General features: G+C 39.3%; 1 protein-coding gene across 7 annotated transcripts in view; it reads right to left on the bottom strand.

Moving 5' to 3' along the window:
• Nucleotides 1–20,979, bottom strand: part of MAP7 (microtubule associated protein 7) — a 117,153-nt gene that overhangs the window by 9,424 nt on the left and 86,750 nt on the right. For 4 of the 7 annotated variants that reach the window (XM_050315489.1, XM_050315490.1, XM_050315487.1 and 1 more), the window contains 9 exons: nt 16,657–16,770; nt 13,165–13,316; nt 10,647–10,762; nt 9,980–10,260; nt 5,915–6,098; nt 4,041–4,236; nt 2,513–2,614; nt 2,180–2,230; nt 2,028–2,085 (listed from right to left, as the gene is read on the bottom strand). In XM_050315489.1, the coding sequence (XP_050171446.1) occupies nt 2,028–2,085; nt 2,180–2,230; nt 2,513–2,614; nt 4,041–4,236; nt 5,915–6,098; nt 9,980–10,260; nt 10,647–10,762; nt 13,165–13,316; nt 16,657–16,770 (1,254 nt within the window). The remainder of the gene's footprint in view (nt 1–2,027; nt 2,086–2,179; nt 2,231–2,512; nt 2,615–4,040; nt 4,237–5,914; nt 6,099–9,979; nt 10,261–10,646; nt 10,763–13,164; nt 13,317–16,656; nt 16,771–20,979) is intronic. The other 3 variants (XM_050315491.1, XM_050315488.1, XM_050315486.1) reach the window with 2 other exon arrangements.

Below are 20,979 nucleotides of genomic sequence, written 5' to 3'. Positions count from 1 at the left end.
TATTTCTTGGTTACAGTAACACAGAAGGAAATCAATGAGAAAAAAAATCTTCATTGGGAAGGATACTTCTTTCAACAAGTACCAAATCACTGCTATAAAACATTGCAGAGAGCAACATAAAATTAGACTATCCTTGTCCCTCATGCCGAGATCATGTGACAGATGTTACTGGCCTGCCTTTTGGTTTTCTTTTAAAGTACAACTACAGCCTTCTGTATCGTGTCTACAGTCACACTAATTCACATACAGGTCAGTAAAAGGAAGCAACTGCACCATGCTAGGATCTGTTACAGTAATTGCAAGGACAATTCATTATTCACAGGCTTGGACACATTTATTTCCATTATCCAAACCCTCATCTGATAAGCCCTTCCTTCAGCTGCTCTGTTTCCCTATACTCTAAATGCTTGGGCTGAATTCTTCTATACTGAATATCTTAGTCTCATCTTTGGCAAGTTTTTATATGGAAGATACTAGAAAGAGACGTTTCTGTGCTTCTACAAATGGAATAACAGGGAAAAAAAAGCAGAAGAAAAAGTTGTTCTGCTTTGGAAATGCAGAGCAACTTCCTCTTTTGAAGCAGAGGTCAAACAAATGACAAAAAGGTGATGGATTTTGTTTCATCATGTTATTTGGCCATTCCCATAAAGGTCTCATCAAGTTTTGCCAAACAGTAAGACTTAAGGAAAAAATTAAAAACCCCAATGTTTGTGTACACTCAGAGGTCTATAAGCAATATGAGGATATTATCTACAAGCAGTAAGAGGATCTAAACAATATGGAAACTCAGGTGGCCGGAATATGTCCATTAATCCATATCTTTAACTCAGTGTTGTATCTAGATAATGCAAAGCCAAACAGCAGCACAGCCCCGAGGAGGAGGGCAGTTTTGTCTTTATTTGGTCACTCAAGGATGGGCCTGGAGAAATGAAGATCCAAAGTCTCCTCTGCCTTAGGAAACTGATTACTTGTCTTCTATGTCTAGAAGTAAAGCACTAGCCAAAGGTTATAGAACCATTTATATTTTCAGGAATTATTTAAATGGTTTATAGCACCTTCAACAGTGCCTGCAGACAAAGATGGCATCCCAGATGTGTTCTGTATCGGTTGCTCACAAACTTTTTCCCCTAAGATAATTTGTAAACAGAAAATTTCTAAACACATGTCACCTGCATCAAAAGGTTCTAATTATAATGTTCACTTTAAGCATCAACACAGAAGTCATCCATCAGCCAACACTGCTGTCTTCCCTGTTACTCAACTCAAATGCAAAGGAGAAAAAGATTATTGTTATTTAATACCTACAATAGGGTAAGCTATTTCATAGTTTGACTTCAGTATCTTTAAACAGTGCTAATTGACACTTGGTGATTGCTGCATATAAGCCACGTTTTATTTTTCTTCCTTTATTTTAAGTATTAAAGTCTTCTATAGAAGTCTACCTAAAATGAAATAAAAAGATAGAGGGAATGGAATAGAAGAAAAGAATAAGAGCGTGGGTGTGACAAGGAGATTAAACTTTTCTCGTAGTTCAGTGTTGTCAAAAAGAGAAATAAAGACCAAGGGAATAAGGCAGCAGGTGTGAAAGGAAGAAGTCACAGAGAGATGTTTAGAATAATGAACAGTTTGTTTTGATGAAATAATCTTTTAAGAAAATGAAGTAAATCTGCAACAACCACATCTGAAATAATACAAAAAAAGAAACTGTAGAATCTGTTTCTTTTGCAATCAAATCACAAAATAATTTGTTTCTTTTCACTTTATAAATACTTAAAACTCATTAAGCAACTTCCTCTTGTTAAACACCAATGTGACAAAGTTGCTAAAACACTGGACTCATTTAGTAATGGCTAACTACCAGTACAGAAAGGCTGAATAAATAATGTCTGCTAAGATTTCAGTTATACAACTTTCATGGTTTTCTTTACTGCAATTAGTGTGTCAAGTTTCAGAACTGTATCTCAAGTCACTGTGTTTAGTAGGTATTTATTCACCTGTTGTTTTCAAGGCACAGTTAAAGACAATACCTGGTTCTCCAGTAATATTTGTCTTTGATATATGTCCATTTTGCTGGTCATTGGGTTTCTACAAAGGAAACGTAGTTTTGTAAATTAAAAATGGCATTAGGGAAAAGAAGTGAAACATGCTTAATATCTACACGTTAAGTAGCAGCACTGACCTTATCTACAGCTTCTACACGCCTAGTTCTCTTCATGATCTCCTCAAGCCTCTACAATGAAATGTAAAGGGGTAAATAATGTTTGCTGGCATTAATTTGAATATATCTCTCCCAAACCACAAATGCTTGTCATTTATCAGCTGTATCTGTTTATTGTAAAAAGCTGAATTATTTATTACTGCTGGCAATAATCTCTTCACTGTCACATCAGGCCAGTGAGGACTGCAGCCTTTCTGAGAGCACATTTATATCATGGATAACTTTCTGTTACTGAGGTGGAAGCAGACTGCTAAAGCACAACCAATTACAGTTTCTCTGCATGTACTGAGTTACCTTCTTCCTTTCCAAGCGCTCTTGCTCTTCTCTTTGGAAATGCTTTTCACGTTCTAATCGAATCCGCTCTGCCTCTTCCCGTAGGCGAGCTTCCTCTTCTTTCTACATTGATGGTAGAAGTAAAAGAAGTGAGGAATAATTTACTATTTAAGGACAGTCTTACACTGTCTGTTTAACTATGCGTATCTACAACACCCTGAAAAGACACTTTTGGGGTTTACAAGTCACCAAAAGTCTTTTCAGACTAAATTGCACATTTCTTGATTGATCTCCATGTTTTGCATAGCATTAGGAGATTGTAACTAAACAACAGAGATAATATTTGGTTCTGTGCCTGTTCTGTAGCAGATCAGATGACAAATAAGGAATACATTTCCTAGCCTTCAGCATTAAAACAGCAGCCAGGAAAGTATTAAAGAGACTGATGTTTTGAGTAATTCTTTAACCAAAGTCTCCTAGACCAAGGACAAGCAGGTACATTTGCACAAACTTTCCATTCCTGCTTTTTAATTAAATGCAAAACTTGTGTGGAATACCTTGTTACCTGACAGTGACAGTGTTGTATGAGAGAACTACTACAAAAGATCATTTGTTACAGCTGCAATATCTGAAAAACCTGGGCCATGCACTATCTCTGAGTACTAAACTGACCTAAACCTCAGGTTAACATGTCAAAGAAAGTAGCACACGTTTTCTGAAAAAGAAGAATGCAGTTCCTAAGCCATATTCACTAACATAACCATTTAAACATTTATTACTGGAAGCATACATTTATATGCCAGGAGAAGATCTCATGTCTATGAAGCAAATTGAGGTGCTGGATGTTGGAGCAATAAAGCACACACAAGAAGTAAGAGCACATGCAAGAAGAGAAGAATCCTATCTAGAATGCTTACCAAACCCTCTCCTAAAGTCCGGAAACCAACATTATGCCCATTCAAAAATGAAAGCAGTTGAAAAACTTAATTTTCATTTATTTACTCTTTTTTTTTTACAGCTGCTCATATTTCAGGAGGACTGCACCAGGTAAAGGTTCTGCTTGGTTTTATTAAAGTTATCAAAATCTACCCCTTCCCACCTGCCCCACACAAGAACAACATTTGGCACAGGATTAGAACTCAGCAGTACTATGTCTCCAACACAGTGAACTCTTTGCATCTAGACTTTTGTAAGTGCTGGAACAAAGACTTGTCTGGTATAACACCATTCATCAAAATTCCCCAGTACAACTCTATTGATTCTTTTCATCAGGAATCAGGAATAAGAAAGGATTTGTTCTAAATACAATCTAAGGGGAGGGGAAAAAAACAAACCAAAACTCAACTCCATACCACATGTTTTTGCCAAGTAAAAATATCTTTACTCTTTGAACTACTCTATGGAATGAACTCTGCCTCAACACTATTCACTTTATAGATGGCATTTAAATTTTAGATATTGCTCTAATCTAGGTGGTGTGTAAGAGGTGGTGCTTCATCCAATTCTGTGCCAACCAGACTGGTATAGAAATTCCAAGATGGGAGCATACTTGTCTCTGAATGCGCTCCATCTCTTCTTTCTCCTTCTGTTCTCTCTCTTCTGCCTGGCGGCGCAGCCGTTCTTCTCTTTCCCGCTCCTCCTCTGCATCCTTCCTTTTTTTTTCTGCTTCTTGTCTGCGAGCTTCTTCCTCTTCTCGGCGAGCTCTTTCTTCAGCTATCCTCTGTGACAGCTCCTCCTTCTTTTGTCTGCAATCATTAAATAAGCATAAGAAAAAAAAAGTAATAAAAGGAGGGGGGAAACCCAAACCACCAGATTCCTGATCCAACACTACAAAACAACTGGATATAGGGTGCACTACTGTCTCATTCTTAAGTTGTCTGTTCTGCTTCCTGTAGAGGCCGAACATGAAGCCCTATGGAGTATAAAAAACGTTGCCAGGCAATACCAATACTTCTCCAGCATATGTGTGCCAATCTATGACTCTCATACATTCTGAGTCAGAAACAGTATCACTGACTAATACATTTTGCATAACACTTCTTTCTGTAATTTCATATAATCATATTTTTAAACAGTATGTATTTTTGGCACCCACCTTCTCTCATGGCAATGATTCCTTAATTTAAAATAAGCATCTAATTCTCCTGATTTTTGGTTATGTCTTAATATAACCTAATGGCTTTTCACCCTTGTATTATGGGAGTGAGTAACTTTGCCCCTTCGCTTTTGATATTTCCCAAATTATTTAGGACTTTTTAGCCTATCATATCCCCACTCAGAAGTAGAGGGCAGATGGTCTTCCCAGCTGAAGAATCCTCACCTGTTCAGTAGATTTTCATATGGGAGCTGTTCTGCACTTGTGACCTTCCTTGGTGTCTGTCTGCACTTATTTTCCTAGTTTTACTGATTTTACTATCTCAAAAAAATATAGAACTCAACATTCAAGATGTAGATTAATCTTGAATAGTTCAGAATGACATTTTCATGTTGTTCTCATTTTCTAGTAGCTTTTTAGTTCATTTACTTTGTTGACCATGACTCACCTGATATTTTCATACATTAAACTCCAAACAAGGTCTCTTCCCTCAGAAATAATTTGCCCAGAGTCCACCAACAGAGGAGTTAAATTAGGATTATTTCCTATATGCATTCCTTTATTCTTAGCAGTACAGCAATTCAGCTTCCATTTTGTATCTCAGCGATATAAGGTATTTCAGAACCTTTTCACAACTGCCTTATCTCACTGAAGATTCACAATATTCACTCACAACAGCATTATCTCACTGGCCTCAAGTCCTTTCAAATTCATTTATGAAGGCCCTGCACAGACACTGGAAACTCCTTTCACTGTGAAAGCTGATTATTCTTTAATTTTTATTTTTGATCTTTCAGTCTTAGCACTCTTATGCCAAAGCAGCTTTTTTCTTTAAAACTCTTTTTGAGAGGGTCAATATTGTTAGCCTATTGGAAAGCCAGCCTATTTTAACTGGCTTAGCCTTGCTCCTATTAGCAAAGTTGTTCAAGAAGTTCAACAAATTCCAGAGGTTTGGATTCCTCTAAAAAAGCACTCAACTTGGGCTGAAGCCACAGTCGTAAGTATCTAGATGGGCTACTCATTTGCTAGTAGAAAGTGAGATGCAACAATTACCCTCCAAAACTGTTGTGGGGGCGTCTTTAAATGAGGAAACAGAGAGGTTTAAGTCACAATGGTTAGACACCTAAACCACTACCTGTGGCAAAGACCTTACAATTTAAAATAAGAGACATTGTGCCAATCACGAAGTTGAAGACAGCTGTACAGAGTTCTCTAGATGGAACAAACAAGTACAGTTCTGTTAATCTCTGAGGAAACAATATAACAGTAGGATATATACAGGAAGCTGCTAAAAATGTACCTTCTCCAGTGGAGAGGTCTAGAATTACCTTTCAAGCTCTTCTCTCTCTCTCCTTTCTTGCTCCTCCCGTTCCCGCTGCTCACGGGCAAGGCGCCTCTTCTCAGTCAGCAGCCTTGTTGCTTCTTCAGGGTCAGTTGTACCTGCAGAGGTCTTGGGGGTTGCTGGGGGTGAAGCAAGAGTTGGTGGAGCAGGAGGTAGGGATGGGCTGGCTGCTGAAACATATGGGGAAAAAACCTAGTATGTACAGACCCAGTAGCCAAGATGTCACTCTCTTGAAAGGAACAGAAAGTATTTTCAAATACACTGTAAAATATTTTTAAGCTTTATGTAGTTTTATAAGTGATCCAGAGGAGGAAGACATTTCTAGGTGCTAAAAGTTCATATACCTTAAGGGAAGTTTGCTTTTGCAGGTTATGTGAAAGCAGCTGCAGTTGAAAAGGTAAGTCAACTTTTCTGTCAGAAAAACAAACACTGACAAGTGTTCAATGGGAGTTATGCTGGTTCAGTAAGTCCCTATCACCACATTTCCTAAGTTTGCCCAATTCTATTTGGAGAGCAAAAACGAAAAATTGTGAAATTTTATTTTCTTCCATCTGAGAGTCTACATCCAAAGAGAAGAGCCAGACTTTTTGGTGAAAGGCCAGTCTCTTGTGGTGACTTGGTGATCTCAAATATCAACTGTCTGAAATGATCTGGACTAAGGGTAGGACACGAGCTATCATCAATTTTGCAGCTGCTTCAACCTAAGGCAACTCGTGGGATCAGAGCACAGTATCTTCATGAATTTTGCTGGTGAACTACGGCTTGTGTTCAAATCTTAATATTGCCTTCACATCAATTCTTTATCCAGGGCCAGCTTTGCCCACTTGGCAGAGATGATGTTACAGGTTTTTTTAAGTAAAAGACTAGTTCACATTTCTGTAAGTTTGCCTGGCATTCTCTAGCCCAAGTACAGAGTGCCTCAACCACACCTTTTCTCTAGGCACTAGGGACCATTACCAACACACAAGCTACCTGGAGGAAGCATTCCCATGTTAATCATATCCGGTAATGCAGAAAAGCATGGATAGGGAAGACTTTGAAGTGTCAATGAAATCAGATTCTGATCCTAGGAATATGCATGTAAACTAAGTCATAAGGAACAGCTAGGAGATGGTTTTAAATCGACATATCTAACCACCCATTGGGATGTGACAGGAGTTTCCTCACCTCATTAACAACTTCCAAAGAGGGCTTTCCTCCCTGATTCCACCCCACACCCCCCATACCTTGTCATGTATACAAACATAAATTCATCTGCTTTCTGTGCTGAATTCACATCTGCTGACCTCTCTGCTCTCCTCTGTTATCAACTAAAAACTACACAGGTCTTTCTAAAACTGCTTCAGGGCTTTCACCCTGAATTCAAATGTAACTTGAATTTTAAATTACTACACCAGTAATTTAAAGAGTGCCAGGGCCTGTTCTCTAGCCCTGAGGTGAGCTGGCACAGTTTAGCACTAGAGCAATAGAGCACTGTTCTCTCATTATTGAAACAGGTATTCAGTCCAACCCCACAGAACAAGCTGGACCTCGGCTAACCTCCAAGATGTAGCTGGGAACTCAGAAAATTCTGGGATGTTCAAATATAAAAAGGCAAGTAATTCGATCACACTAAATTGTGAGAGCCCTTTAGAGCCATGCTCTAAGTAGCCTTGGGGACAGAAGGAAAGAAAATGAGAGGCTGCAACTACAGCCTGAATCAGAAACATACCAGAGAGTGCTTGTAATTGTTAAACAGTATAAATGACAGAGTTCCTACAACTCAGCTCTTTTTAATTTACTAACATAGGCCAAGGCCAGGCCATTCCTTTGAAGGGAGCACAGCTTTGTGCTGCTTGGGGCTCACTTCTTGCCTCAGGCACTGCAGTTGGCAGCATAACAAGCAGCTTGTTTAATGCACACCTGCCCTGCTGTCAGAAAAGGTAACACCCAAAAGACCTTTAAAACTTCAACAGGGCACAGGCTTAAGCTCTGTCAGGGGAGGTTTAGGTTGGATATTAGAAAGAAGTTCTTTACAGAGAGAGTGATCAGGCATTGGAATGGCCTGCCCAGAGAGGTGGTGGATTCAGTGTCCCTGGAGGTTTTTAAGACGAGGCTGGATGTGGCATTGAGTCTGGCATGGTCTAGTAATCACAGTAGGGTTGGATCAAGGGTTGGACTTGATGATCTCGGAGGTCTCTTCCAACCCAGTTAATTCTATGATTCTATGATTCATTGGTGTTAGTAAAGTTGATCTAAATTTGCCTGCAAAAGCTTGAACAGCTTCGTTGGCAATTGCTACCTGCTGACCTTCTGGCTCCTCCAGCAGGTAGCTGAGCCAGACCACTTAAAGGCCAGTGCTATTAACTGTAAGAAATGAGCTATAATGACTTGCAACAGAGTCCCAGGAGAATCAGCAACATTCCTTTAAGCCCCAAATGCTGTACTTGTGCATCTCTAGATTCTTGAATGCAGCCAGTGACTAAGTTTTAGCAGTTGGGGCCTTCATCTGCAGTACAAAGCCTGTCCTCTAAGCTCACATGTAAAATGCTTTTCCTGAGGTCTCCCTTTAGTTCCAACCACTACCTCCTCTGGCTTTGGGAAAAGACATTTAATTTGAAGTGGCTGCTCGCCATTTTGACTATAATACCCTTTTTTTTTTCACTCATCTCCGCTTTGTATTCTTTTCTGTATTCTTTGCCGTGAATACAGACTACTTCACTTTTGAATACCTTTATCACACATAACCTGTTTCAATACTAAGAGACCTCATCACAAATTCAAATATTGACTGACTCTGCAAAGAAGTGGAGCCTCTTCCTCCTGAACTAAACTGTCAAACAAACATGATGATGTTTCTCTGATCTGCACCTTGTACTGGGGAACTACAACTTGTAAACTCTTGCAAAGTTATCCCAGTGGCATTCCTGAAATAGTTTTAAAAGGGAATTTTCTCCTTAAAAGGAAGCAGGCGAAAGATTATCAGAAGAGCAGTAAAAACCCACACTAACATGGCAGTTATATCTCCTTTACATGCCCATGGCCAACAGATACATTCATTTATTATTGTAAATTTCTAGCTTTTTGTGGGGTTCCACCTTGTGCAGTAGGACCTGGGTATCAGACAGAACTTATTAGAACATAAGAAATCCATTCACATGAGGTTGTCCCATGGAACAAGACCAAACTACACATCTTACAATTAAATACAGTATTACTAATGCTTAAAACTGTTGTCTGAAGGACAATCACAGGGGATTCTACAAATTTTAAGTTCAGAATCCTAAGTAACCCAACTTGTGTATCCCGGTGGTCACAACGGACTTTCCATTCGATCTGCAAGATACAGTTTATGCCATATTTACAATGGACTGCAAAGTCTGCCACAACAAACCTATATTTTTTCATTTTCAAATTTACCTTTTGCCCTTTCTATACTTTATGATCGTTATTTTATTTTTTTGTGTACATAATTTTCTTCCCTGCTGCTTTTCAGGGTTCATGTGGGGTTTTCGTTGGTTTGTTTGTTTGCTTTCCCTGAAAAATCCTGCCTATTCCTCTTTACTCCTCTCCTTGGTTCTTTGCATTCTGCTTTATCCTGCTAATTTCTCCCATGATATGGTCCTCTTGCAACAGTATAGATAAGTTAACAGTGTTAGTAGCACAACTGTACTGAGTGTCCAGCAGAGCTAGACATTCTCACTGCTCACACTACCTTATGTGGTAGCTTCCTGTACCATTAGTATTCACATCATTATTATTATTCTACTTCAACTGTTTGTAAAGGAGCTGTGTTATGATAAAGGGGACAAAATTCCAGTCCAAAAGGGCAGAATGAGGCCTGTGAAGCCACACTGTGTGAGGTAGCTCTGAATGTTGTTTTGACTTAGAAGCAGGAGGGCTTCAACCTGTGTACAATTTCCTCATAGCACACATGTGCAAGAGTGTTCTCAATAATTTAAATTAACATTTGACAGAAATCTACTGAAAGCTACATCATTGCAGAGAAAGGAAGAGAAGAATATAAGAGAGACTAACACATTCCTTAACCTAAAGGAAGATCTCTCCTTACCTTGAGTGGGCTCTGCCTGGACAGTGAGCTGTTCCTGACTTGCAGATTCTCCAGTACCTGCTGAAGTTACTTTACTTTCTTCTGTCCTCTCCTCATTGGCCTTTCCAGCCTCCTTTTCTGGTCTTTTCTTCTCACCCTCTGGCTTGACCTCTTTTTTAACTGGCCGGATGTTGCCAGGAGAAGGAGGACGTGTCTGAGCAGAGGAAATTTTGGAGGAACCAGGTGGGGAAGTAATCTGCTTGGGTGTGCCAGGCAAAAAAGGCAAAGATTTTGACGCACGCCTGTGTAATCAAAGAGTGACAATGTTGGTTTCCATCTACATATCACTGCTACAACCACAGTAGCTAAAAATAAAACCATCTCTCTGTTTCTCTATCAAGCAGGACTGCTGGCACAACTGATTTAGTTTCATGCAAAATGCCTCTCTTTGCAGCTCCCCATATCTGTGAGCACTGAGCCCAGCCATGAGGGAAGAAAACATGTTTTCCTCCCTACTTCCCCTTCCTCAGGGAAGCAGCAATATTTCTTTAAACGTAGGAGTGTCTTTCTTTTTTGCAGAGAGAAAACATCTACATCACCAAATAACTTTGCACTGTTTCACATTTAATTAATAGAACAATGAGAGCTGCCTATAGCACATTTCCAGCTAAGCGTGTATTTGACTTACCAAACTGGAGAGGGAGCTGGTGATCTAGCTTTGGGGTTGGAAGTAAAATGACCTCCTTTAAAGTTGGCCGAGAAGCTGGATGACAAATAGTCTCTCTCCTTTTCTTTTTTGTCAGTCTATAGCTCAGCAAACAAAAAGACAAAGTCAAGCCAGAGTTCACACAGCTAAAGAAAGCAAAGCAAGCTCAGCTAAGAATGAGGGGTTGGGGGCTGATAAAAAGCAGTGCTGAGTCAGTAGTTTCTATAGCTTGTTTAACAAGTTCATTAATATAGCTCCTGTAACCTGACACCATCTTTGTCAGTAAATATGTAGTTGACAGCAAGAATCTTTCTTAATCGTTCTCTACTGTCCTAAGATGTACTGGGCTAATTTGCAGAGGCTTATTTTTACATCTTTGATCTTGGCTGATTGCTGCAGAGCACCTTCCATTACTTCCCATAAATCCAGGATTTTATTGAAAGAAAGAGCAAAACAAGCCTCTGCCCTTGGCTCATACTTAGTCACAGCCTTCCTACATAGCACAAGTTTTTGTGTTCATGCTTACATGTGAATGCCACAGATGTCCTCAAAGACCTCAAATGTGGTACAAGAGTTATCCTATTCTTTTTCTTGGATGATTTCACCATTAGTACATGGTACTAATCATGTGGTAGTGATTTCTTTTTTTCCTTCTTAATTTTTAAAAAATAAAATCCTAAGTTGAGAAACATTTCTATTACAGCTCTGGTCTGTATTAATAGAAGAAGGAATATATCAGAACTTGGGCATTTATGTATTTCCCCTATTTAAGTATAAATGAAAAAATTTATGGTTTTGAAATAATGAGCTCAGACTCTGGGAGCTGAAGAATGGGAATACTGGAGAGCACGCTAAGCTGCTGCTCAGCCAATACGATGCAGAGGCTGCTGCTCGCCACCTCAGCTGGGGCTTAAACACAACCCCCACAGAAGGTGTACCACGACGTTCTAGAGCCTCACTAGCTGAGAGCTCTGAGATGCTCATCCCCTCACCTGAAAACCAGGCTAACAACTGGAAAAGAGAGGCTGAAAACAACTTTATGAGCACATGATATGCTAAGTTATCAAAGCATACACAACCAGAATAAATGCATCACAGTGAACAAGATTTTTGGCTTGCTAGCAAGAACTCTCTATTGGATCTACTTTATTAGTACTGAAAGCAGACCATCAGAAAATTTTTCTTGATATCAATAAAGTAAAAAACTGAATTCCTACAGAAGTTCATAGAAGAATAAAAGATTCTCCACACCATACAGGCTACTGAAAACAGCTCTTAACTCACTCATTTTATATTAACATTTTTACATCATCTCCTCCATTAAAAAGTAACATCCTCTCTTCTTTCTAATTTAGGGAAAAAAAAGCCAAAACCCAAACCACTTGTAACGAGAGAGACTTGAGAGGAAGAGGTATTAAACCAATAGCTCTGGAGACTGCAATGCACTATGTACATGCTATGAAATTTCTCTACAGATACATCCCAATGCTATGCCTGATCTTCAATATCATCTGTCTGAAAGATTAAGTACTGGTTATGATTCATGCCACTTTGATTAACACTGCTTCCAACATGGATGTCAATAGCAGTACTGCCTCTTGACCTTTTGCCCATCAGGCTGAACTAAAGCGCAAGAACCTCTTACACAATCATTTTCAGAAATGACTTCCACTCTTCTCACACTCTGAAGAAACTCAGGTTGTAGAGTACAAGGGAAAAATATAACTGCTCAGGTTCAGTGAATGATATCTGAACTGGATCTGACTGCATCCTATTGGCATGGAGCACAGTCAACACAAATTTGTTCAGCCTGTATTACACTGTTGTGATTTTCCCAAAAAGCTCAGATCAGTCACAGTACGGCTACTAAATCATTCAGAATGAACAGGTGACCTATGGAAAGCCCTGCTTACAAACCATGCTCCTAGACCAACCTCTTCCTTCTCAGTGAGGAAAAGTTTACTAGTCTGGTCTCCTAAGATAAGTACAGATGAAGGGACAGTGCTCTGTGTGCTTGTGTATAGAGACGTGTGAGTGCACGCATTCCCCTCTATTCTAGAGGCCCAGATGAATTTTTTAGAGGTCTCAGAAGATATGAAATTTTGCAGGCTTTGTGAAACCAGGTTGCTGGGAAAAATAGGTTCCCCACTGAAGGAAAAGCTGGAACACCAGCTTGGGCCTTAAACACAGCAAAGAATCCACTTGAGAACAGGGCACATTCACTGTGACTGTCTCTAAGCTAAGGCATCTACTCTGCAAACATGGGTGTTTGAAAACATTAGTGGTTTCCCACATAGATTCTTTGGCGCATAATCAGGCCATGTCACCACATAACACAGCATGTTTCAGTTAAAATCCAGCCAGCTCTGACACAGTTAGAGGGGATGGGGACAGCGCTGAGGGGGATAAGTATCCCTGCAGCTATTCCAGTCCTAACAAGCAATACCATGAGGTGGTCACAGCATGAGACACTAAGCTCATGTGCAGTTGGCAGACTTACCCCTGCAAGGTGCGTTGTTGTTCTCCTACGTCCAACGGCATCAGTAGAAGCGTAAAGCTTTGCTCGGTCTCCTGAATTCCTACAGTTCATGGCCTTGTAGGACAGAGGACTGATGGGGCTGCAAGATGCTGAACGGGGACAAACGGGGATAACTACGGTGTGGGTTGTTTTTGTTATTTATTAGTTTTAATTACAGAGTAGCATTGGAGAATGACAGAGGAAAGCCAGCAGGAACAGAAACAACCGAGAAAGAAAAGAGAGAAGGTATTAATACATAGAGAAATGACTAATTCTCAAGTCAGAACCATCATTTGATACGTTAACTTGGCCACACATGCAGTAATGATACAATTTCAGTAAGTGGTCGTGTATTTTTTCATCTGTAAACTAATAATGTGCTTAAAAAAAATTTAAGAAGTATGCCATAATACTGAGTAGTAGTAATGATGTTTTCCTGTTCAGTTTTTATACAACTGGTGGTTCTGAAAAAGCAGTGGAAACTGGTCTAACTGATTAGCTTAGTAGATGCATTGAAATGAGTTTCAATTACATTCAGAATAGAAAACAATCACACTAAAATCAGAATGCCTATTGATTGCATTGGAAGTGAAGAAAAATTAAAGGAGACATCCACACAAAGATCAAAACACATTAACAATACAAAACAGTTTCACTTAGGAAATCAGTGAAATTGTTGTCTACAATTTTTAGCAAGTGATGTGTTTTCAAAAATACTTTTTAGGAATATTTTAGTCTATCATATTTCTTGATAATGCTAGAATAACAACTGACTCAAATACATTCTCAACAGCAAACTATTTTGCACATTAACAAAAGCAGGCTGACAACAACAAATCAACTTGGTAGTATCTGAGTAACCAGGATGGCAGTTTTTGTTGGCTGCACAAGGAAAAAGACTATTACCAAAAGATCACCCGACAATAGCAGGTGTCAGATATACAGTATTCTGAGTACATCTTCAAAGAGAATTGTAACACTTCAAAACTTAACATGGGGAACTTCTTGCAGCAAAGTGTTCTTGGACTTTCTCTTGATTTAACTGAAGGAGAAGGTTGGGAGAAACAATGTTATTACTGCAGAGTTTTATTTGTGTGCTCCTGTTAGTCTCTCCTAGTCATTTAATAGAGTTTGAGCATAACTGTTATCCAGCACATTACTTGAAGTAAAAATAGGGTCTCTTGTATATCTTCCCTACACATTTTTTTTTCCAAGGAATAGAAATTTACATCCTTATTTTCTGTGGTAAAAACAAACCAATATTTCTCGCCTGTAGATCCCTCTGAGATCACTTGAAAGAATGCAGTTCCACATACAGTTAATTCTTCCAATCTTACAACAGTACAGCTGCTGTTACAGGAAGAGCTCATAGAATTAACAGTACTAATGCTGCAAATTCTCCTGCACTGAGAGATTAACATAAGGAATAAAGAGGGTCTCATGTAAGTGTTACAGCAACAGCACCCATGCTTGCCTTATAGTTTATAGGGATTTAGGTTTAATGAGTATTATGACTGACTTAAAAACAAGCAAGAAACAAAAAACCAGGGATTTTTGTTCATGTTTTTGTTTTGGTTGAAGTTATCCAAACCAAATTGGAGGCGGTGGCATAACATATGTTTTACGGAGGTTCTAATTCATGGGGTTCCCTCTCTGTGATTCAATTCCCTTTCTCTGTACCGATTATCTGAAGTTACCATCACAGATGACACTGCAAGTATTAAAAAACAAGTTCATAAAAAACAGTTCATTTTCATTTGTGATGTTGCCAAACAATGTTTTAGGAAGCACTCCCAGTGATTCATATACTAACAGGATTACATCTATTCAGAGGAGCTTTTTGAGAGCTATTTAAAAAATATTTTGGTTTGGGAGGATTTATTTAAAAAAAAGATCTAGACGTGCACTTTTGCTGGATGTCCCTAATAGTTCACTTAAAATTTAAGGATGTGAATCCATATTTAATCTGGTTTGGATTTTTTGCATTGTAATTTATCTTTACAGCCAAAGGGCAGGGTAATTTTCTAGAGAATAGCAGCAGGCTGGGATGAGTGGAGTGCTCAGAGCACAGCTGTGAGCCATTGCCATCACCTGATCATTAACCTCCAGGAAGCATCCTGCATGAACGGGCTGCAGGATAATACCTGCAATAATACCTGGAAAACAGTGAGCAGATGGATTATTCTTCTGGGTGGTAGAGTTCCAGCTAGCATAGGGAAGGTATCTCAGGGAATTGCCTTAGACTGATAAACCAGTCTTTCTTGATATTTGTAGTCTTTCTCAATATTCTACTCAGTATAGAGCTTATTGTACAGAATAAACAACAGCAGTCATGAAAAGCTTCACACTTGCTCTAGTAAAGTAATCACTTACAAAATGAAGACACTAACTTCTCAACTATTCCCTAATGAAGAGCTGAACTTCCAATATCCTCCTTGATAGATGACATTAAATATTAATTTTACAAGCTATTATTTATGAAGAGTGAAAAGGAATTTTGTACTTGTTAATTCCCCTATTAGCAGAATATCATCCACATTTTTGCTCCTACAGCACTACCCCTGTGGAAATGTACTGCAGCCTAATTAGTTATAAGAGTTCTTAAGTGAAAGCTTCTTTAAAAGTAATCTTAGCAGATCTCTATTCCTTCTTACCTTCTATGTTCTTTAATTAGAATCAAAATCCTGTCCACATCAGACAAGAAAGACCTGCCTAGACATACATATTCAGCATGTCCAGTAATATATTCTTGTAATGGTAAAGTCCCCAGTGGATGATTATAAAACATCCTGTGATAAAAGAAGAGGCAGCAGTCACCTGTCTAAGATACATGATAAGCAGCTATGCCCTGGTTGTCTCTGGAATACAGTTTTGCCTTGGCTTTCAGTTACCACCTAGCAATATCATCACATTTCTGCACATTAACTTCCCCCTTAGTGAGTACATCAGGGAGCTGTTCTGGGGTTGGCAGAGAACTTCACAATTATTATAACCTGACTAAACCTGCACATTTAGGTTCACGTGTATTAAATGCACAGTAACCAGAGCCTATCTTTATACAAGTCTAACTTGTTCCCCGTGGGAAGTGCCCTGGCAGGGGGTGAAACTCCTTTGCAGCAAGCAGCTCACACAGCCTTAGCAGTGGATGTGCTGAATCAGCTCTTTACAAGATCACGTTCATTTCCTTAAACAGCCATGGACAGCGTGATGTTGTTGCCCTGCATGTTTTGTATTCATTTATTGCACCGATGAAGAGGCAAAAGAAATTAAGAAAGAGAGGGTAGGAGAAAGAGGCATAGCAAACAACTGTACAAACAAGCTTTCATGCTGTCATGCAAATTAATTGTGGACATTCAACCTCATTCTGGGATGCCACCATACACTCATAATTAGATCAATGACTTTACAACATCCGTCAGGGAAGCTGGAAAAATAAGTGTCTGAGACATGAAGCCTCCGTTCTTAAAGGATTACCTGCATCTCCAGACAATGCAGCTGTGCTTTTACTTCGGGCCAGGAAAGAGTGAGTGGGCGTCAGGAGCCTGCTAACAATGCTGCTCTCCCATGGACTGAGCTGAAGACGGCGAGCTGAACGTGCACCATACAAGCAAGATGTTAGATCAAACACTTTACAAATACTTACATGCTGCAGGAGTATTAGTACTATTTCCTCACTACTCAAAATCTTAAAAACTGTCCTTCAGAGACCAAAAGCATACAATAGTTCAGGAGTTTGCATTTTATTATTACACCATTTCAGCAGCAGAATTCCTATAGAAACATGTATATCTAAACATTTAATTTTTGTTACTGCCTGTGGCATTATGGTAAATTTTTATCAAATTAATACTGATATTTTGCACATCCACCACATTCTGTATTAGGAATGACTAATACATAGACTCCCAAATATAGACTTCAGAGATGTTTGCGTCCCAAACTCTTTCTACACATAAGATATATAGTCTTCTAGTTACACTAAAACACCTTCCAAAGTCTGCCAGCCTAGCTAGAAAAAAAAAAAAAAAAGTTGGTTACAACTACACAGAGAATGCTGTGAGAGGTTTTATCAAAGCATTGCAAAAGGACAGCACACCTCAACTGCAGATACAAAACTCATCAGCTACAGCTGTCTCAGTAATATGTGAAGCCACACAATAAATACATTTGATCATTAATCCTCTGTTAAAATATCCTGCCAATGACCACTTTCCATGTAGAACAGTAAACTTTATGCATTGTTAGTCTGTTGTGAAAACACACTACAGGTTGACCTCGTTGCAATCACTCCCTTGCTTTGCTTTTCCCAGTATTGCTCAGGGCAAATTTAGCTTGTCAATAAATTCCTTTTGTCTTGTAATATTTATTTACTTACTTTTCTTAAATACTACATAAACATTTATCATGGTGAAGCAGTAACCAAAAGAGCCCTATAAATTATTTTCTGTATTGAATTAAATATTTCCTTGATACTCCAATGCAACAAATTGTATTATAATGGGCATCACAAAACAAAATACTCAACTAGTTCCCAAAGCAGTTCTTTACAGTAAGCTTTCACTATGGCAATAATCTTGATGTTGCAAGCGAAATCAGGTCTTCTTACATCTCACAACTCATTGGGCTTAGTTTGGTGTTTGCAGCTTGAAATTAGGAGGCTCAGTCTCTAAAAGTCATTGAAGTGACTGGCTGTAATAAACTTGACATAATTTCCATTTTTAAAGGTAGACATCCATCACTTTTAATAGCCATAAACTCTGAATCTGTCTTTAATCTACTCCATGCTGAGCCCCATGAAAAGAGGGGCTGATCTCAATCTCATCCTATGAAAATATAATTGCTTTATCTGCCCTCAGTGCTGTTTTGCACTTCTCGAATCGCTCCCCTAAATTCTGCTAACTCAATAAGAGGCACTACTATAGAAATATATGACTTTCAAACACAGCAGGCTCTCTGCATAACTGTCCTTTTAGGCAATGTACTACTGCCAGAGCTTTTTGTGATTAATGGTTCCATTCTCCAATGGTACAGATCATACAGACACACAAAATACCCTACAGAGACCTCCATTACAGCACACACATTATCATTAAGCTTGTAATTTAACAATCAAGAAAAAAATCACAGAAGTACCATTAAACTGGATGCAATAATGGTAATGTCTTTGCTTCCTTTCATCTCCAGGCGCCATGCTCAGTATGATCACTGTTTAAAGCTACTGTTGCAAGACCAGAGATTCTTTTTTGTAGTCTTTACTAGGTGAGGCTCACATATATGAGCGTTGATGAGTCCGGAGAAACTCTTTTATTGTAGTTTAACAAAGATCATACAACTTCAGAACGCAATCCCTGAAATTTTAGGCCAGTACATCGGTACTATGTATAGCACCCGTTTCTTGGAGTTCACCTGTATAGCTGCAAACAGCTGATAAGTAAATGTCACAATGTAAATACGGCACCATGGGCCAGCCCTAGGCCTTATCTTACACAGGAGTCCCCAGAGATGAAGTAGTCTCAAGGGGACACAGCTAAAAGACTGACAATTTAAAACACTAAATTGCCATGTCTCACCTACCTCATGTCCCTTGCCCTAAAGTCAAGTATGATTTAAGTCTCTTTTCCCCTAACACAGGGGAGTTTATATCCACATCACTTTCTGGAAGCAATCATGTGTCCACAGCATCCAACTAAAGCACTCTGAGGCAGTGTCTGGGAGCAAGGTAGCTGATATGCACAACAGTGAGCTAAGAGAGACCAACAAAAACATTCTTCTCTATATAAGCAATAGGCCTGGTTCAGAGGTGTCAAACTAGTTTTAGCCAGGACCCTGGAGTGAAGTCTTCCTGAATCTCTATAATAGGTTTAGCTCAGAGTTCATTTAGATGCACTTTGGCTTTGTGGTAGATTTAGTATTTCAAACCATCTGACAAACAAGGGGAAGCAGTACTTTTTGTTCTCCTGCTGTGTTAAGCTATCACTCTCAGGGCTGTTTCACAGAATTATAGAATGGTTTGGGTTGGAAGGGACATTAAGGATCATCTACTTCCAACCTCCCTGCCATGGTTGCCCATGCGGTATCCCTGTGGGCAGGACCTTCCATTAGACCAGGTTGCTCCAAGTCCCATATGGCCTGGTCTTAAACATTCCAGCGACAGCGCATCCACAGCTTCTCTGGGCAACCTGTGCCACTTGCCTCACCACCCTTAAAGTGAAGATTTTCTTCCCAATATCTAATCTAAACCTAGTCTCTTTTATTTTGAAGCCATTACCCTTGGTCCTATCACTACAAGCCCTTTCAAAAAGTCCCTCTCCAGCTCCCCTTTTGGGTACTGCAAAGCTGCTATAAAGTCTCCCTGGAGCCTTCTCTTCTCCAGGCTGAACAACCCCAACTCTCTCAGCCTTTATTGCTCCCTGTTTCCACATAGGAAGCACATTCATGATAGCGTTGCTGGCATGAGCAAGTACCCCTACCCCTAGACACGAGCAGGTTATTTTTAACAGATTAAAGATCTTTATAACCTAATTTGTAACTAGAAAACACACAAAGTCACAGGGAGCTGACAACAGTGAATTGATTACAATCATCTGAATATTGGAAAGTTGTCTTAGCAGCGGCAGAATAAATTGCAAGTAAGCAAACAGTAGCATCTGATTAGTTGTAGGAACAGATGGGAGGAGGGATTTAACAGGCCTGCTGATAAGCACCACAAAGGAGACTCTCATTGATAAATACGGTATTTGCTTATACAGAGACATGAATATGATGAGGAGTAAATGGGACAAAACTGCTCTTTCAACAGGAAACAATACTGGAGTCCTTGAATGTCTTCTATAAAGGTTGCAGGAAAATGTGATACAGTGATTGAGACTACCATCTGCTTGAAAGAAAAATCACTGCAGAGAGGGAAACAAATATGGTGCAAGTTTTGCAAAACTAAAAGTGTGTAGCTTGTAGCTCATCTAAAGTCTTATCCCCTTGCTAAGCTCTACCTTAAAGAGCACAGTTACCAAAATGTATTGGTCAATAACAGCTGAATGTGTGTGTTCATGTTTTGTTAGAGTTTCAAGTACTCATTACCTACAACAACATAAAAGCATAATGAGAAGCCCATTCTAGCTGCCCAATTGAACAACTGTGATAAAGAGTTATACATAGCTACATAGCTATAAGTAAGATAAAGATAAAGAGCTATATATAGCAATCCTATGCTTGAAAAGGCAATTAGGTAATGAAAACTTTTGTCTTTTGCTGCGCCAAAAAAATAATACTGTCCTTCAAATTATAAAAAGGTGCTGCTTAACAGATGACAAGTTCTGGCTGACAGCTATAAGCCACTTAGTAGGTAAGCTTATCATCCTCATCTCTAGCTTGCTGTTTTGCAGGTAGGAGTACGTATTACAGACAAAGGGTGACTGGGTGCCCTCTGGAAGGTGAAATGGGGAGCAGGCAGTCAGAGTCTTCCTTTAAGCACTTGCCAGTGTCACTGGCTCAACTAGATTTAGGTATATGACTTTGCACAAGGAAGAGCATTTAGTGCATTTGGATTTACTTTCTGTCTTGGGGTCTGTGAAAGTCACAAGGGGCTCCTGAAGAGTTCTGTGCTGTTTTAATGAAAATGCCAAGCAAAGAATGCCTCAACATTTTGACATATAGCCATCACTCCCATATTCCTTCTCTTTCCCCACTGCTAGACTGCTTAGTATTCAGTTTAACTTCTCCTGAACTTGAAATGGGTGGCAGAATCTATAATGGAATGAGTTACAGTCCATAAGAGACTATCCTTCCTACTTAATGCCT

The sequence above is a fragment of the Myiozetetes cayanensis genome, unplaced genomic scaffold, assembly GCF_022539395.1.
Source record: "Myiozetetes cayanensis isolate MyiCay16 unplaced genomic scaffold, myiCay2020 scf2-11, whole genome shotgun sequence".
Taxonomy (NCBI): Eukaryota; Metazoa; Chordata; class Aves; order Passeriformes; family Tyrannidae; genus Myiozetetes; species Myiozetetes cayanensis.
The sequence above is the reverse complement of the archived record's forward strand: the minus strand, read 5'-3'. Positions and strand labels throughout refer to the sequence as shown.